At 40.6% G+C, this 18,213-nt stretch overlaps 1 protein-coding gene across 1 annotated transcript; it reads left to right on the top strand.

Annotated features, from left to right (window-relative positions):
- The first annotated feature begins 220 nt into the window (after window positions 1-220).
- LOC102522242 (olfactory receptor 1009) lies at window positions 221-1,243 on the top strand. Its single transcript, XM_006188361.1, has one exon. It carries the CDS (start codon window positions 221-223, stop codon window positions 1,241-1,243), a length of 1,023 nt encoding a protein of 340 aa, XP_006188423.1.
- Window positions 1,244-18,213: the final 16,970 nt, after the last annotated feature.

The following is an 18,213-nucleotide window of genomic DNA, read 5'->3' as shown; positions in this document are numbered from 1 at the left end:
TTTCTCATCCATATACTGACAGGGTTCTGTAGAGTCTTAAAATATTGTAGCTTCAGGTCTGATCTTTTGCGCTGGCTTCTATCTTGCCTGTATTTCCTTAGCCGTTGTGTGTAGCTAAGTCATATCCTCTCCAATGCTCTCCTGTGTCCTCCTTTTGAAGATCCGTCCACCCAATCTGTTGTGAGGCCTCTGCCCTCCGCAGTGGAAACCAGCATCGGTCATGGCCAGTGAAAACTACACGCGGGTCACTGAGTTCGTTTTCAGAGGTTTGACTTACAACCCCTGCCTGCAGGTGCTTCTCTTCCTGCTCCTTCTGAGTTTCTACGTCATCAACCTAACCGGAAACTTGGGGATGGTTGCTCTGATACAGATCGATGTCCGCCTTCACACGCCCATGTACTTTTTCCTCAGCCACCTGTCCTTTGTGGACATCTGCTTCTCCTCAGCCGTGAGCCCCAAGATGCTCGCCGACTTCTTTGCGAAGAGGAAAGCCATCTCCTTCCTGGGCTGTGCTTTGCAGCAGTGGTTCTTTGGGTTCTTTGTGGCGGCAGAGTGTTTTCTCCTGGCATCCATGGCCTATGACCGCTATGTCGCCATCTGCAACCCATTATTGTATTCAGTTGCCATGTCCCGGAGACTCTGTATCCAGCTGGTGGCTGGTCCCTATGCCATCGGGTTCGTGAACACCGTGACGCACACAACAAATGCATTTCGCCTCCCTTTTTGTGGCCCTAATGTCATCAATCATTTCTTCTGTGATATGTCCCCCCTGCTTTCCCTCGTGTGCGCTGACACCAGGCTCAACAAGTTAGTCATCTTTGTGGTGGCGGGAGCCGTGGGAGTCTTCAGCGGCCTGACCATCCTGGTCTCCTACATCTGCATCCTCATCGCCATCCTGAAGATCCGCTCTGCCGAGGGGAGACGCAAAGCCTTTTCCACCTGCTCGTCTCACCTGACGGCCGTCTCCATCCTGTATGGTACTCTCTTCTTCATTTATGTGCGGCCTAGTGCAAGTTTCTCTCTGGATCTCAATAAAGTGGTGTCGGTGTTTTACACCGCAGTCATCCCCATGTTGAACCCACTTATCTACAGTTTGAGGAACAAGGAGGTCAAAGATGCCATCCACAGGACGGTCACAAAGAGGAAGTTCTGGAGCCTAGACTCCTATCTCCAAAGGACACTGGGGGAGGAATCAAAGAGAACAGACCAATTGTGTAGATTCCTAAGATTCCAGGCCACCTGAGAGTGTTTGGGGGCTTGGTGGCACCCCTTTACCCATTCATCCATCCAATTACTCATTCATTTAGTCACTCGATGTGGATTCATTAAGCCCTGCATGTGATCTTTTATTACCATTCAAACCCACACGCCACTTAATTTTGTTTCTCTCAGACACCTCACAGTCCAATTATTTTCCAAATGATGTTATTATTTAATATCAGTTACTAATTGTTTAAATCATTCTGCTAATACATTTTCTGCTGACTCCTTGGCAAAAATTCCAATTCCCAAAAATGGGAAGTTAAAAATTTTTGTGCTGGGTTTTACATGCACATCTAGCTCCCATCAATAGGCGTCTGTACAACAAAATGATGTGGGGCTTTATGTCTAACCTTCTAAATGGGATGAAGCTCTTGGCTGTGCACACCAGTTCTGGGGATGGCCTTGACACAAGGGACTGCGTGTGTGTCAGGGACTGTAGACAGACCTGTGATCAACTCCGAGAGATGGGCCCTGTTTACAGTAATAAAGGTCCTAGTGTTTATCTCTGATGCATTTCACACCTGAAAGTGCTTCTGACCGAATGAGGTAAGACAATATTTTCTCAGGATTCAACTTTCTGGTAGACGTTCAGAGGATTAACTAAACGTCTCTGGTTTGGGGCTTGGTTGTACATAGGACAGCGACTTCTAAACCCTGACAATGAAGTCCTTCCCCAGTCAGGACTGCACAGGGAAATGCCGTGGTTGGAGGCGGGTCACAGTCTAGATCTACCTGTTCTTAGTAAGGTCAGTACATTTGTAGCATCACGAGGAAGTACATCCATGCAGCTCAGTTGGATGGTTTTGACTCCTGTGTGTGTTGAGTGCTGGGCAGCCTTCAGGTCTGAGTGCAGTGACGGACCACCACTGAACGTGGAGAGCGGTCACCCCTGCCAGGGTCTCCCCATCCTCTTAGAGACCCAGGAAGGGTGCCCACTTCTATCTTACCTCTCTCGGTCTGGCTGTGGCTTTTCCCTTTGGATTGAAGAGACTGAAAAAAAAGAGCGTTTCACTGAGGAAAGGCATCAGCATTTGTAGATGGCATTGCAGTGTCATGGCTATAGACATGTCCTCAGGGTTTATAGGATAGCAGGTCTAAGATGCACTAATGTTCACCACCCTTTTGGTGTATCAGTCAAGCCCATAACAAGATAAATGGAAGCAGTGATAATGTCTACCTTATCATAAGACCACTGTAAAGATTAAACTAGAGAAGGCATGTGGAATTACTTCATAAACTGTAAACATATTTTGCTGCCTCCTCATAAAAACTATTCAGTGAATGATTCTGCCCTGGGACTGGCTGGGCTGGCCCCACTTACCAGTCAGCCTGCTCTAGCCTAGGGCCCAGCTTCACCCACCAGTGGGCAGACATCAGCTGTGAAAAAACTGTAGCTTCATAGCCTTTGGACCCAGCCCACCCATTAGCAAGCCAGACCTTGCCCGGGGACCAGCGGGTCCCTGACCCCACCCACTAGAAGGCTAACACAAGCTTCAAGACACTTGGACCCCTGCAGCCAACTGTGTAAGGAGCCAACCCCACCCACCAGGGATCCCAAACCAGCTCAGGGACCTCTGGGACCTCTGGGCCCTGCAACCAGAGCCCAAGACCCAGCTCTGCCATGAGCCCAGGACTACCAGTGTGTGGGCAACAGCCCTGGGGTCTCCTGGACCCTGACTCCACCCACCAGTAACCCAGCACTATTCCCGGGGTCCCCAAGGATTCCACAGTCAACCACCTCCTGACCGTGTTCCACCAACCAGTGATTTGGTAACTAACCGGACTGGGGGTCAACCAAGCCCACCAGGCTGCCCAGGCAGTCAGCCCACCACAATAGACAGACCCTCACAGCCCTCGGGGGGTAACCCTCGGGCATAGAGCCTGGTGATGAGAGGGGTGTGCTCTGCTGGGACACATGGGACAAGCTCCTACAAATGGCAACTTCTCCAAAGTTGGGAAAAGTAACCAACCTAACAGAGACATAAAAATAAAGACAACAGCTTAGGCAAAAACCACTCAGTGGAAACAGCAACATTTTCAAACCAAGGTGTTATAGGGTAAGTGTATAGTGTTTCAGATTGCTCAATATTTCTTCCTTTCCAGGACTTTGCAATGTGGTAATGGGAAGGGGAGTGGAGGCAGCATGGAGCAGGAAGGAGCTGGAGTTGTGGAGAAGTCACCCACGTTCTAATCCTGGATTAAGAATCCTAGATCTCTCACTCGAGTTTTGTGATTTTAGGGTTGTCTTTTAATTTTATTTTTTATTGAAATGTAGTTGATTTAGAGTGTTAGTTTCAGGTGTACAGCAAAGCGATTCAGTTACATATAAACTAACATACACACACACACACACACACACACACACACACACACGTACACACATTTCAGATTCTTTTCCATTACAGGTTCTTAAAGGAAATTGGATCTAGTTCCCTGTGCCTGACAGTAGGTCCTGGTTGTTTAGGGTTGTCTTTTAACTCAACTGATAAGCCAGGGAGAATAATGACAAAGCTACTGAAGCTTTGTAACCAGTTTCATAAAGGAGCTGATGTTCACAGGAGAGAAGCAGGAGGCAGCCTTACTCAGTTTCATTATTGCCCCTTCAAAATGCTGCTGTGTTATGCCAGCCTTTCCTACTGCTCCCTGCCATCACAGACAGGTCTAAGAGTTTTTCCTTTCACTCAGAAGAAACAAATGATCTCCTTTTCCAAGTATCAAAATGTCAAGTCCACTGTAATGTCCAGCGACATACCCTTTTCCAAATTAAAACATCTTCCTTCCTTCATCCTGGGCTCTGGAGCCTGAGTGGTGACAGGGGGCAAATCCAATTCTCACTTCATCGCGGCACCTCCTTTCCCACTCTCACTGCTGTGTGTGGCCGGTCCCGGATCAAAGGTCAGGGTGGAAGGAAGAGGGGACAGAGAGCAGGAGAAGTTGACCGGACTAGTTGGAGTCTGGTGTCAACATCCTTTAATGATGGATGCCCGATTACTGGCTCTTTCTCTTGGAGGATGCTTTGGCGGGTTCCTCAGAGCCAGGGCACCCCTCATCCCCACTACCTGTGACCCCCAAATTCATCCTTTTTGTTCTTTGTGAGGCCAGGTCCTCCTCTGGCTGGACAGTCCTGCAGATCTCTGGCTTCTGACCTCGACTCTGGGCTGTGATTATCCCACCCCTCCAGGAGGTTGACTTGAGGGAGTCCCTTTTTAAGATGACCCAGAATGTTCCCTCTTCATGAGGCCCGTATCTGACTCACAGGGACTGCAGGCACTTCTGGTCCTTCCAAAGTCTGGAAGAGCAGGCTCTGTCCCCTGACTTGTAAAGGGAAAAGAGTAGCCTATTGACAATTCTCTCCAAAGAAATCCTCCCCAAATTGTCTTCGCCTCCTCTCCACAACTTCCTTTTCCCCAGGGTTAGAGAGATCAGAGGTGAATGATCTGATCTGATCTGCCAACCCTGGAGGCTCCAGGGTGAGACGTTCCCACAGCCTTAGGGAGGGGCGTCCACATGCTCTGTGTGAAAATTCAGCAAGTTCAGCCACAGAGTATTTTGTCCATGATTCAGGGGCCTCTGCTAAAAACTCCGAGACAGCATCTGAGCATCCTGTTTTAATTTAAATTAGGTAATAAACAGCAGATACCTAGTTTTGTGTCTTGTTATAATAAATTCTCAATAAATAGAAGCTATTTTACCATGGTGACATTGACTAAAGCATTTTTTCCCCACCTGTGACAGTCCCTAAACATTGCTGCATGTAAAAAAAAAAATTGGTTTCTGTATTATTACCTGATGCTTCATTACCAGTACTTTACGAATATCTTACAGCTTTTCAACACTGTGAGATTTCCATTAACTGAGAAAATGTACATAATCACAGAGTTATTTTTTGTATTTCTGTAGTAATGGTTTCAGAATAAAGATCTTTATGTTTGTTTTGTATAAATAATGAAACTGTTAGAAATAATAGCTTAGTTAATTTATCCCATAATTCTGCACTGGGTTTCTTTTTTAAAAATTTTTATTGAAGTAGAGTCAGTTTACCATGTTCTGTCAATTTCTGGTGTACAACACAATGCTTCAGTCATATAGGAACATACATATATTCGTTTTCAAATTCTTTTTCACCGTAAGTTACTACAAGATATTGAATATGGTTCCCTGTGCTATACAGTATGAACTTCTTGTTTATCTATTTTGTATATATTAGTTAGTATCTGCAAATCTCGAACTCCTAATTTTTCCCTTCCCACCCCCTTCCCCTCTGGTAACATGAGTTTGTTTTCTGTGTCTGTGAGTCTGTTTCTATTTTGTAAACAAGTTCGTCTTTTTTCTTTTTTTTAGATTCCAAATATAAGAGATATCATATGATATTTTTCTGTCTCTGCTCTGGGTTTTAAGTACTGTTTGTGTCCTATAATTATAGTGCTCTCAGCTTGTAGGGAAAACAGTGAGATCCAGAGAGGCATGGAAACTCCCTTCTCAGCTGTATCTTGGATGAGGGGATGAGAATAGGAATATGGGACCCCTCATGAATTATCTGGGCGCTTTTAACTTTAAGTGGTTTTTCTGCATGTAAACCAAGGACAATATTTATCCTATAGTAGTGTTTCTGAGAAGTATTTTTTATTTTATTTTATTTACTTTTTGGATAACGGGACAGAGTTTCAGAATAAGATGTTCAATAAAAGACTCTTTCGAAACAAAGAACAACGTACCACGATAGAGCCACATTTGGGATGAGATTCTCTGAAACACTGCAGAAGGCAATGCATTATTAAGCACTTTACAACAGTCTGGAACATAACAATCACTGAATACACGGATTTATATTGATCTCGTTACTGCCTCGTGCTGCCCTCAGACATTGCAACCTAGAGACCCACATCTGCATGTCTACTGTTCCCCTTTTATTTATTTACTTATTTTGGGGCAGAGATGGCTTCTTGTGACACTGTCACATACTCCAAATAGACTTTAATGAAACTCAGCCTGCCAAGTGAGTTCGTAACTGCTTAAATGTTATGGGGATTGTGTCTTCTAAGGAATCCAGTGAGCTGTGGGGGCTACCTTCATTCATAGGCAGATCTCCACTGTAGTCAGTGCCTTAATCACAGGCAATATCATGCCTATGATAGGCACTGATAATCAAGAATCAATAATCAATGCCTGTCATATGTCAGTCTTCTTCATTCTTTGGCCTCTTGTGTGCCTGGGATGGAGGGAGCAGAAGATACCACATGGACTAATGAATCTTCCCAAAGTAGCATGCCCCCCAAATTCTGTGAGTAATTAATAGATATAGAAAAAGATCATAATGAAATAAATTGAGGACGACTGCATTTTATATGCTTCACCATCCCACCCATTGGTGACTCATACAAAATGTTTATAGAAATCTGATACCAAGTAAACTTGTTTATATTTGATGAAGTTAGTGTTTCCCAAAGTTGTTTGGACGTAGAGCCTTTTGTGAAGAACTCTTAGTAACATGCACTCAGTGGAAATACTGTTCCAGGTCACAGTTTGAAAACCATTGTCTCGTAGGGAAAGGGAAGATGTGGTAGGGATACAGATATTTCCTTCCCCTTGAGGTAGAATTAATTGCACTTTGAGGAGTGACAGAGAGAAGATTAGCCAATATTTTTCACTTGTGTCTATTAATTTTTTCTTTGTTTCTTAGAAATAGAAAAGAGAAAGGCATGAGGAAGGAATTTTTTCAAATTGTTTTTTGAGTATAGTTGACTTACAGTATTATATTAGTTTCAGATGCACAGCATAATAATTTCATATTTTTATAGATTATATTCTGATGGAATAAATTTTCATATATTGAGATTTGGAGAAGTTGTTCTGACTTATACATGATTTAACTTAAACGTTATGCTAATTAGAATAGCTTGCATTGTGGCCTGTTAAACATACGCTGTACATTTGTGTTAAACATTAAAGAAAAGGGTGCACTGACCAGTAGTAAAAACCTTCTGGTTTTTAAGCATAAAGATGAAATGCCTCCCGTCCTGGGATGCCAGTGCTATACTCCTTTGATGATGAGACTCCCTTCCCAGGCACCAAGGCCTTACTGATTCGCTGTGTATGAGCTGATCTGCCATCTTTGAAATCTTGATGGAATGTACTCCTGTCATGTTTAATGTTCTTTGCTTTGACAAGATATAAAACTGTGCTGAAAACAATTCAGGGACTGGCAGACTGGCTGGTGGGACAAATCCAGCCCGCCACCTGCGTGTGTACAGCGTGCAAGCTAAGAATGGTCTTTACATTTTTAAATGGAAATCAACAGCAGAACAGTCACCTAGGAACATTATTTGTAGTTCAAATTTGGGTGTCCATAAATAAAGTTCAATTAGGAGACAGCCATCTTTACATTAGAGTTTCTCAGCAGCACCATTATTGACATTTTGGGCGGGATAACTGGCTGTGGGCACCATTCTTTGCATTGTAAGATGTTTAATCACAACCTAGCCTCTAGTTTTTAGACGCCTATAGCATCCTCCACCCCGGTCATTACAACAAAAATGTATCTGGACGTCCTCTGTGGGACAAAAATATGTAAACCAGAGCCCAGTGGCTTTACGGCTTGTCCATGGCTGCTTTGGGGTGACGAGGGCAGAGTTGAGTGCTGTCACAGAGACAGCATGCCAGCAAGTCCTAAAATATTTACTAACAGCCCTTTATAGGAAAACTCTGACGACTCTTGCTTTATTCCATTCTGTTCGTTTAAACAATGTTGGTCATGACCGACTAAACTGATTTTATGAATATTCCCATTAATAGGGCATCAATTGCAGTTTGAAAAATGGTATTCTTATTTAGCTTTAGAGAGGCAGTATATTAAATATTGGATAAGAGCCAAACGTGGGTTCATATTTTGTCTGTGGCACCTAATAGCTCTGTGAACCTGAGCAAGCTACTTAGCCTCTCCGAGCTTCTGTAACCACATACATAGAGTGGGGATGATGATAATCATAGTTACATAGTTATTTTTGTAAAACGACCAGAATGGTGCCTTGGTAGGTAATGAGCACTAGTTGTTTGCTACTAGCATTGACGTTTGTGTTTGTCACGGTCCTCTAGAGAAACAGAACCAGTAGGAGGTGGGTGTGAAGGTAGAATGAGATTTACTTTAAGGAATTAACTCGAGATGCTGGAGGAGCCGCAGTGTGGATGGCAGACTGGAGGTGCAGGGAAAACTCCATGTGACAGTTCAAGTCTGACCATCGGGCTAAAGACCCAGGAAGAGCCGCTGTTGTAGTTCAGATCTGAAAGAAGACATCTGCGGCAAGATTCCGTCTTGCTCAGGAAAGATCTTTCTTTTATTCTATTCAAGCCTTCACCTGATTGGATGAGTCCTACCCACATGAGGGAGGGTGATTAATTTTACTCCAAGTTCACTTAAATGTTAATCTCATCCAAAAACACCCTCACAGAAGCATCCAGAAAAATGTTTGACTACATATGTGGGCACTGTGTTCCAGCCACATTAACATAACATTAATCATTGCAGTGCTCAACATAGCCCATGTCACAGTAAAAGAAAGAAAAATGATAACTCTTCAGCACCCTGAGGACATTGGTAGAGGACTGGGGTATCTAAATGGGACTTGTTCAGCTATTTTATTATTTTAAAATATATAATAATAATATACAAAATGATGGGCAAGATGTTTTGAATTTATATAATAGCTATAAATAATTTTTTTCCAAAATTTTGAATGGAAAACTTGAGTTTGCTTCCAATAGTTTTACCTTAGGTTTTTGGTTGAAATGAGTGTGAACAATGTCTGAGGAATAATTAAAATTTTTTTTTAAATTGAAGTATAATAGAATTCCAATGTTGTGTTAATTTCTGGTGTACAGCATGAAGAATAATTTTTAGTAATAATTTAAAATTTAATTTTTACATCATTTAAATATTTAAAGGACCTGACATTAAATTGAAAGACATGATGTTAAAGCTGTTCATTTTCTCTTTTTGACAAATGGAATGCTGAGATTTCTCATTATAATGAAAATGGATCTCAAATCCAATCTGATGTTTATGTATAACGTATTTCAAAATCAGATGAATCTCTACTTTGCTGAATATTCATGAGTTGAAGCCTAGATATCAGTAAAACGACAAATCAGCTTAAAGATTCAGACATATTGGATAAATACGAAGACATATTTGAAAGCCCACGTAAAACTGCATTTGCCAGGAGACCTCACCATTTATTCACCAGCTCCTGCCTGACTGCATCCCTGTAGACCCCTGGAACGTGTACCCGTCCTGCAGCACCATGGTCCTTATCCACAGTGGGGCTGATAAGGCAGTTGTGCAGATGCCTAAATTAGCCAGACTAGCATACTGCAGCCAAGCAGAGAGCAGAGCAGTGGCTGCTGGGTTAGTCTCTACGGGGTCCGAGGAGGCACTCCATCAGAGCACCCTGTGTGGGCTGCCTTCTGAAATGTGCCTGAGGAGACATGGTCAGAGCCAACCAGCTCAGGGTGGAAGCTCCCCCATCTCTGTCCCCACATTTGTAGGCACATTGGTACTTTGTCCATTTACTGAAAAGCTCTTTTTGTTCACCTTCGTTCCCATGCTACAGAGTAGATGCTTAACAATATTTTTGAATGAATGTTTATAAATGACTAATATTTATGTAATCATATTCATCCTTATCTCAGCAGAAAATCCTTGCTTTGTCTTTGCATGTCTAAAAAGGCGACTGATACTAATAGCAATACTATTCATTGTAGTCAAAAATGTGGAAACAACCCAAACACCCATTGACAAATAAATGGATAATCAAATGTGGTACATCCACACAATGGAATATGATTCAACCTTAACAGGAATGCAGTTCTGGTATGTGCTACAACATGGATGGAGTTTAAGACATTAAGCTAAGTGAAATAAGCCAGGACGAATACTGTGAGATTCCACTTAGAAGAGGTACCAAGAGTAGTCAAGTTCACAAAGACAGCAAGTAGAGCTGTGGTCACCAGGGGCAGGGGAAGGGATAGTGTGGAGTTATTGATGACAGGTGCAGCGTTTCAGTTTGGGATGATGAAAAAGTAATTCTGGAGATGGATGTTGGTGATGGTTGTGGGACAGTGTGAATTTACTTAGTGTCACCGAATTATACACCTGAATGGTTAAAATGATAAATTTTATGTTGTACATATTTTATGATGATTAAAAAAAACTGACAGGATTTATATAGACTAAGGGAACATACTCTGCCTTAAACAAGTATCCAAGTCTCTATTGTTTCGTAAAAAAAAAAAAAAAAGGGAGCTTCATAATGATTTGAAAATATCTTTTTATGGCTTTCATCCTTGAAAGTAAAAGTTGTGGGCCAGATGCTCCTAGCGACAGATGGGACAATGAACTACTGAAATAATTACTTTCCCTCTGTTGAACATTTAAGTCCTATGAACTGGAGCAGTATGTCCTTCGTAAAGAAATATTATTCAGCTATTACCAGTCTCAACCAAGTGTCTATAAAACCATGAAGGTATTATTTGTTACCTGGTTAATAAGAAGTAAAAATAAAATGTCATATACCTGTTTTCAAAACACTAAACAAGGAAGAAAGATTAAAAAAAAGAAAAGAAATGATCCACCTAAATTAGTAGCAGTCATATTTGTATAATGCGATCATATATGACTTTAAAATTTTTTCTCTCTGTTTCTGTATTTTTTAAGCTTTCTAGAATGAGTGCATTTTAAAAATATCTACTTTAAAAGGACCCTGAAATTCTCTTCAGAATGTCTACTTAATTCACCACTGTCCTTTTCAAGGATAGTAACTCTCCTTTTATTTAGTTTTAATTGAGGCTGAAATTTGAGAAGAAGCCTGGTTAATCTAGTTATTACTCATTATCAGTCCATAACTGTTTTAAACGTTGTCTTGCCAGAGTACAGATTTCAAATATTTACTATTATTTCTTGGTATAAATGGCGCATTCACTACTCTGCTCCATATTTTGATTTACCTGATTTTAAACTTGAAGCCCTTGCGCCATGGATTTTACCCTTGATGAGGTGCTTCTAAAGGCTCTTAGGAGGTTCTGGGCCTGTGGACCCTCTGGTAGGAAGGACTGTGGTGGGGGAGAGGGAAGGAGCAGAAAGCGTGGAGAGAGGAGAGGACTGGGGAAGCTAAATGCCTATAATTTTTGCATAATTTTGTTCTGTAAAGTTGAGATCCAGCTAATACCCTGGCAGATATGTGTTTATGTGGGAAGCCTGAGGGCATAAGACCAATGACAACACTGATACAGGACCCTTGACCTTGTACACATAAGATTAAGAAATACTGGCTTGGGAAGACAACTGCATAGGAAGTCCAAGAGCTAGAGTTTAAGACTTAACTTTGTCACTCATTTTATCTGTGATCTCCAGAAGCTACCTTGCTCCTAGGACGGCCTCATTTTCTCATTTATAGAACAGAATTACAACCATTTCTGAGGAACAAACTAAGGATCATTTATGAAGGCTAAAATACTATATGGTGTGTTGGCATTTGGTTTTACTATTAATAAAAATAACCAAAAAGATAGTCTCTATCCTTAGTAAATTCCCAACAGCTAATGTACAGAACAACTGAAATTCATGATGGAGTGTAAGTGTCATAAGAAGGAAATACAGTGTTTGATGAAGATTCAAAGGAAGTAAGGAGGGAAGGAAACAAGGAAACTTCATATCAGATTAGGCAGGGTACTAACCACCATGGAGGAGGTGACCCTTGAGATTGGCAGTGAAGGTAGGATGTGGACATCTGGCAAAGGTGAGGAGAGTACCAGGTAGGAGGAATGGCACACGGAAGGGCATAATGATGACAAGTAAGGGGTCTCTGGGATTATAAGAACTGTGACGTAAAGGGTGGTGTGTGAAAGGAAAAAAGGATGGAGTCAGAATATGGTCTAATTAGCTTGGGGAGTTGGGACATTCTTCCTTTTCCAGGAAGAGGTCAACATTTCTAACCTTCAGGGCTACCCAGTTGGAGAGGTGGCTTTGTGTAGGATGGTCAGGGATGAAGAGTGGGTAGAGGGGAGCGGACCTGGAAGGAACTAGTGCAACAGCCTGGGTGACAATAAGAGTGATGATTAAATGATAAAACGACGATGAATATTTATTGAGTTCTTACTGTGATACAGGCACACTGTACGCACTGCCTCCTTTAAATTCTTAATTGCGGGCACCGTTATTTAACCTGTTGGCTACAGTTGAAGAAACTGAAGCTCAACAGGTTTAAATAGCTTGCTCAAGATCAAGAGCTGGCATTCCAATTTAGACACACGTTACTTCGTTTTGTTCTGTTTTAATTAAGCTTTTTATTTGGAGATAATTGTAGACTCACATGCAACAGTAAGAAATAATACAGAGAGATCGTATATATCCTTTACCTAATTTTCCATGGTAACATCTCTTGTGCTTCACCTGCTCAACATATCCATTGTCCTCTGAACCCGTGGCAATCACTGATCTTTTTCTGTCTCTCTAGTTTTGCCTTTCCTGAAATGTCATGTAATGGAAATAATAAAATATATAGCCTTTTCAGATGAAGACACATGTTCTTCAACATAGGAAGATTTTGAATTACAGCCTTGCCTACACCTTCTGATTTTTATCAATTATTTTAATCTTCTGGGTTTGCCACTTTTTTCTAAATTGGAATGAAATTTTCTTCTGTTTGTTTTGTAGGGCAAAAGATCTAATCCAAGAAGCCAGGATAGCAATCAATGAGCTGATAATGTTAGAAAGCTGCCCTCCTGACTTCCGTCAATTTACAAAGGCATTGTCTATCCCCAGGGCCAGTGCTTTGTTATCTGACTTGTGTCAGGCCCCAGGAGCTAACTTTGATGCTGAACAGCAATCATCACCCAAGAAGTTTTCTTACTTAGAAGTGCCTTCATTAATTAGTTCCTCTGAAACTTGTTTAGGAGTGAGGCAAATAATTTCTTTCAAGTTTAGTAATTGCCCATCTCTGAGCACCCAATCAGTCTTAATAATGCCCAAGGCGTCTTGTTAGAAAGATCAGTAAAAATGTTGGGTCTTGCAGCTTTAGTCTCGCACTGGCATATTTTACTTTAGCTTTTTGCTCTAATTATTTCTCTGAAGAGTTAACTACTGAATGCTCAGGTTCCAATCTCATGTATAGGGTTTGTTTTTGTTTTTTTGGAGTCACAGAAATGTTAGACGTGAAAACTACCTTAGAGATGATCTGCTAAGAAGTAAAATATTGATTTACTCAGAGTCATGGGGTCAGTTGGAAGCTCAGTCTGGTTAAGAACCTGGTCCTCCTGATATTTAGGGCAATCATTCCTTGTAGGTTACCTGGTACCTGCTCATAAAACAATTGAGGAAAGAAAGAAGGAAGGAGGGAAGGAGGGAAGGAAGGAAGGAAAGAAGGAAGGAAATCTCAAATAGCTAATCACACTGAAAGGGAATATTAAAGATTTTATGATTAACTCATGACTATTCCCAAAGGACCTTCTATTTGAAAAAAAAAAAGATAAAATCATGTCTTCGTGGAATTTTAGAAATTTATGATAGAGCATTTAAGAAGAATTTTTGAAAAGAAAGTCGGTGCTTCCTGGTCCTTTCTGATGAAGCCAATAAAGGGAAGAAAATAGTTTTGAGCACTCAAGGAAATAATGACATAATGACACTTGTTCTCTATTAAATCTACTTTGTTCTCTTTTCTGCCCGAATTTTTTAAATGAATCCTTCCTATGTAATATATTTGATTGATATAATATTCTTAATGGATATAGCTATGCAAATATATTTTATTTTTTTAATATATGTAATATATATGCCTTTCAAAATAAAAAAATATTAATTCACAAAAAGAACGACCCAGAATCAGAACAGGTATTGACTTATTAACAATGAAGTACTATATAAAATAGCCCCCTCCCCACTTAGTAAATAGGAATATAGTGTAAATAAATGTGAAAGGAGGTGAACGCTTTAAAATTAAATGCAAACCCTAAAGCTGAATACAACATTCATATATGGCTTATTATCTCACAGCAATATTATTTTCATAATGATATATATGACATTTATACTTATTGGTCAGATGCTTCTGACTCGAAAGTTAAAAAAATGCAGAAAATGTAGTTTAGCCAATGCAAGGCATATGTAGACGTATATATATATATACACATACATACTATGCACACACATAACACACTCAATAGAGCAAATATGTGACCGAGGAAACCCTAAACTAGCTTGGAGAGGGGTCCTGAAATGATGACTTAAGTCCAAATAGACATTACAGTACTAAAGTTTAAGATAAAAATGAGAAGGTTGCAATAAAAAGGCATGTGTCATTATGCAAAAGAGAGAGAGGGGACCCTGGTCTTACAGCATATGCACTAATCAACTCAAAATGGATTAAAGACTTAAATGTAAGACTTGAAACTGTAAAAACTAGAAGAAAATGTAGGGGAAAAGATCCTTGACATTGGTGTTGGCAATGGCTTTTTGAATATGGCACCGGAGCCCAGAAAACAAAAGCTAAAATAAACATGTGGACTATAGCAAATTAAGATGCTTCTGCACAGCAAAGAAAACAATCAACATAATGTAAAGGAAGCATATGTGTTGGAAGAAAATATTTACAAATCATAGACCTGATAAGGAGTTAGTATTCAAAATAGGTAAGGAACTCAAACATCTTAATAGTAAAAACACCCCAAAATAAACAACAACAAAAAACAAATAACCTGACTGAAAAATGGACAAAAGACTTGAATAGACATTTTTTCCCAGAGAAGACATACAGATGACCAATAGGTGTATAAAAATATGCTCAGCATCACCAGTCATCAGGAAAATGCAAATTAAACCCACAGTGAGATATCACCTCAAACCTGCTAGGATGACTTATTACCAAAACGACAAAAGATAAGTGTAGTCAAAAATGTGGATAAGAGAGAACCCTTGTGCACTTTTGATGGGAATGCAAATTGTTACAGGCACTATGGAAGAGTATGCGGGTTCCTCTAAAAATAGAGCTACCATGTGATCCAGCAATCCTACTCCTCAGTACACAGCCAAAGAAAATAAAATCAGTACCTTGAATAATCTAAAGGTCCTTGATGGATAAATGGGTAAAGAAATTATGATTCTATCTATATGTCTATGTGTATATAATTTGCTTTAAAAACGAGGGAGATCTTGTGTTTTGCAATAACATGGACGAATCTGGAGAATATTATTTTAAGTGAAATAAGCCGGACATAGACAAATACTGCATGATCTCACTTACATGTGAAGTCTAAAAAGGTCAAATCCATAGTGGTAGAGCGTAGAACAGAGGTTACCAGGGGCAGAGATATGGGGGAAAGAGGGGGATGTTAGTCAGAGGGTGCAAGGTTTCAGTTGTGTAAGGATGAATGGGTCCTAGAAATCGAACGTACAGCATGGTGACTCTAGTTAATAATTATTTCATATTATACTGGAAATTTGCAAAGAGAATGGATCTCAGGGGTTCTCACCATACCCCAAAAATGATAATAATGTGAAGAGATGGATATGTTCATTAGCTGGACTGTAATAATTATCTCACTGTGTATATGTATACCACACATCACGTTATACACCTTAAATATATACAGTTAAAAAATAAAAGAAGCATGTGGAGGTTTAGTTTCTCCCTTTCACATCATAAAAAAGTACGAGTAATTTGCTGTCTACATTCAGCAGTCACTACACTATTTATTGTTTATGCATTTATAGTAAAAATAATACATGCACATGGTAAAAATTCCAATAAGCTATGCAAATGAGTACATGAGAAGAAGTGATGGTTGAAGCCCAGACCTCCCACTTCCCTGTCTGACATGGGTCAGTATAAACAGTTCTGTGTTTCCTTCCAGAGGATATTTATCCATTTACAGGAATATGTATGGATATATCTTTGCATATCCTGGCAAATGGGAAGATACTGTACACACTGTGGCATTGCTTTTTTTTTTTAACTTAAAAAATAACTCTAAAATGAATATGTTTCAGCATATTAACTAACTCACTCAGCATGAATTTATCACGTGCTCCCATGCTGGGTGCTGTGCAGGGGGCCGGGCCAAGGCAGGGATATAATACACTGGTGAGCAAAGATAAATCTGGACCCAGCTTTCTTGGGGGTTGTGGTTTAGGGAAGAGGCAGGGAAACAGATAGCTGCAAATACTTGTAAATTGTTCAGCATGACAAGGGCTACGAGGTTGGGGTTCTTGGTCGTGGACACTTGGAAGGACATGGATTCCAAGAGTATTTAGAGCGGCAGAGCCTGGCCGGTGGAAAGTGCCTCTTGTACAGATACTCTGCACGTGGCATTCTTTTTACACACCACAAGGTGGCAAAAGTTCTCCAAGGAAAGTGTCTTTCCTTGCTAGGATGATGTCAGAATGTATTTTTTGACTGTGCACATGTGGACATAAATAATTATATAGAAAAGTAAAAACTGTAAACATATCATTCATGCACAGTGTCATTAATTGTATTTCGTGCTCTCCTATCCCACCCGTAGTGACAAAAGACTCGAGGTCATGGTGCAGGAGCGATTTGTAGATTTTACAGACTCTTAAGATACAGCACTTTGACCGACATAGTATCATTTCTTTCTTTTCTTTCCAAGGCTCAGATACGAATCCTTGAGTGCTCCATCAAAAGGCAATGCTTTTAAAATTTACAAACAAAACATTTTATATATTTAAGAAGTACAACGTGTTATTTTAATATGCATTGTGAAATGATTGTCACCATTAAGCTAATTAGCACATCCATCACTTCAGGTAGTTACCATATTTCTGTGTAAGAGCACTTAGCAAATTTCAAGTGTACAATACATTATTATTTACTACAGTCACCACATTGTAGGTTATACCCCCAGAACGTAATCTTAAAACTGAAAGTTTATACCCTTGACCAACATTTCCCCATTTCTCCCACTGCCCAGCCTCAGCAACCACCATCCTTCCTACTCTCTGCTTCCAGGAGTTTGACTTTTTTGACTTAACACATAGGTGAGTTCCTGCAGTATTTTTCTTTCTGTCTCTGAATCTTTCTATTTAGCAATGTGCCCTCCAAGTTTATCCATGTTTTCACAAAGTAGCAGGATTTCCTTCTCTTTGATGGCTGAATAACGACTTAGTCCACGATGTTCCACAAATCACCTCTGCCCCCAAGCTCTTGGATGAAGTCTGCACAACTGGACTCCTTTTTTCCCCAAGGCTGAGCGCTGCCCAAGGAAGCTCCTTGGTTCTGTGTGTAAATTTACATTTATGCACCCACACTTGTGTCTCTCCTTATGGTCCCTGAAATAACTTGAATTAAAACAGGCACACAGCTTAAGCTCACCCATATACAGAACTGTTTCAATTTTGTAGAAAATGGGGAACCAATAGGATAGATTTTAAGACACTGAAGTAAAAATATGGTATAAGTTCTTGGAGAATCATCAGAGCAGCTGTGTGGAGGCAGGATGGAAAGCAGGAGGAATCAGTGGCCAGAAGTCCAGTGACGGCACAGGAGTCTAAACACGGAAGGGTGACAGCCAGATGGGGCTGACGTTTTCAAGATAATGCATAGCAGCAGGTTCAGCAAGGGTTACAGAAACTGAAAACTGGTAAATCCGAGATAAATTTCTGGGGAAAAATCAGACAAGACCTGCTGTCTTCATGTGAATAGTCTGTCTGGTGTGTGTGAAGTGGGATACTGGATCAGCCTGCCAGCAGCACCCTTCTTAGCTGGGGGAGTGAAAGTAAATGTAGTTCCATTTTTAAAATTTTTCATATTTTATTACAAACATTGCAGTGATGAAAGCAATCTCCAAGGAAGATTTTGTTTTCCTTTATTCGGAGTGTCTGCAGACAGAGGGCCTAATTTAAATGCCCAGTTCTGGCTCCTGCTGTCTGGGTGACTCAGGTAA

The sequence above is a fragment of the Camelus ferus genome, chromosome 10, assembly GCF_009834535.1.
Source record: "Camelus ferus isolate YT-003-E chromosome 10, BCGSAC_Cfer_1.0, whole genome shotgun sequence".
Classification (NCBI taxonomy): Eukaryota; Metazoa; Chordata; class Mammalia; order Artiodactyla; family Camelidae; genus Camelus; species Camelus ferus.
The sequence above is the reverse complement of the archived record's forward strand: the minus strand, read 5'-3'. Positions and strand labels throughout refer to the sequence as shown.

Coding starts and splice junctions, on each gene's coding strand:
- LOC102522242 (XM_006188361.1), top strand. CDS start 221: ATGGCCAGTGAAAACTACACGCGGGTCACTGAGTTCGTTTTCAGAGGT.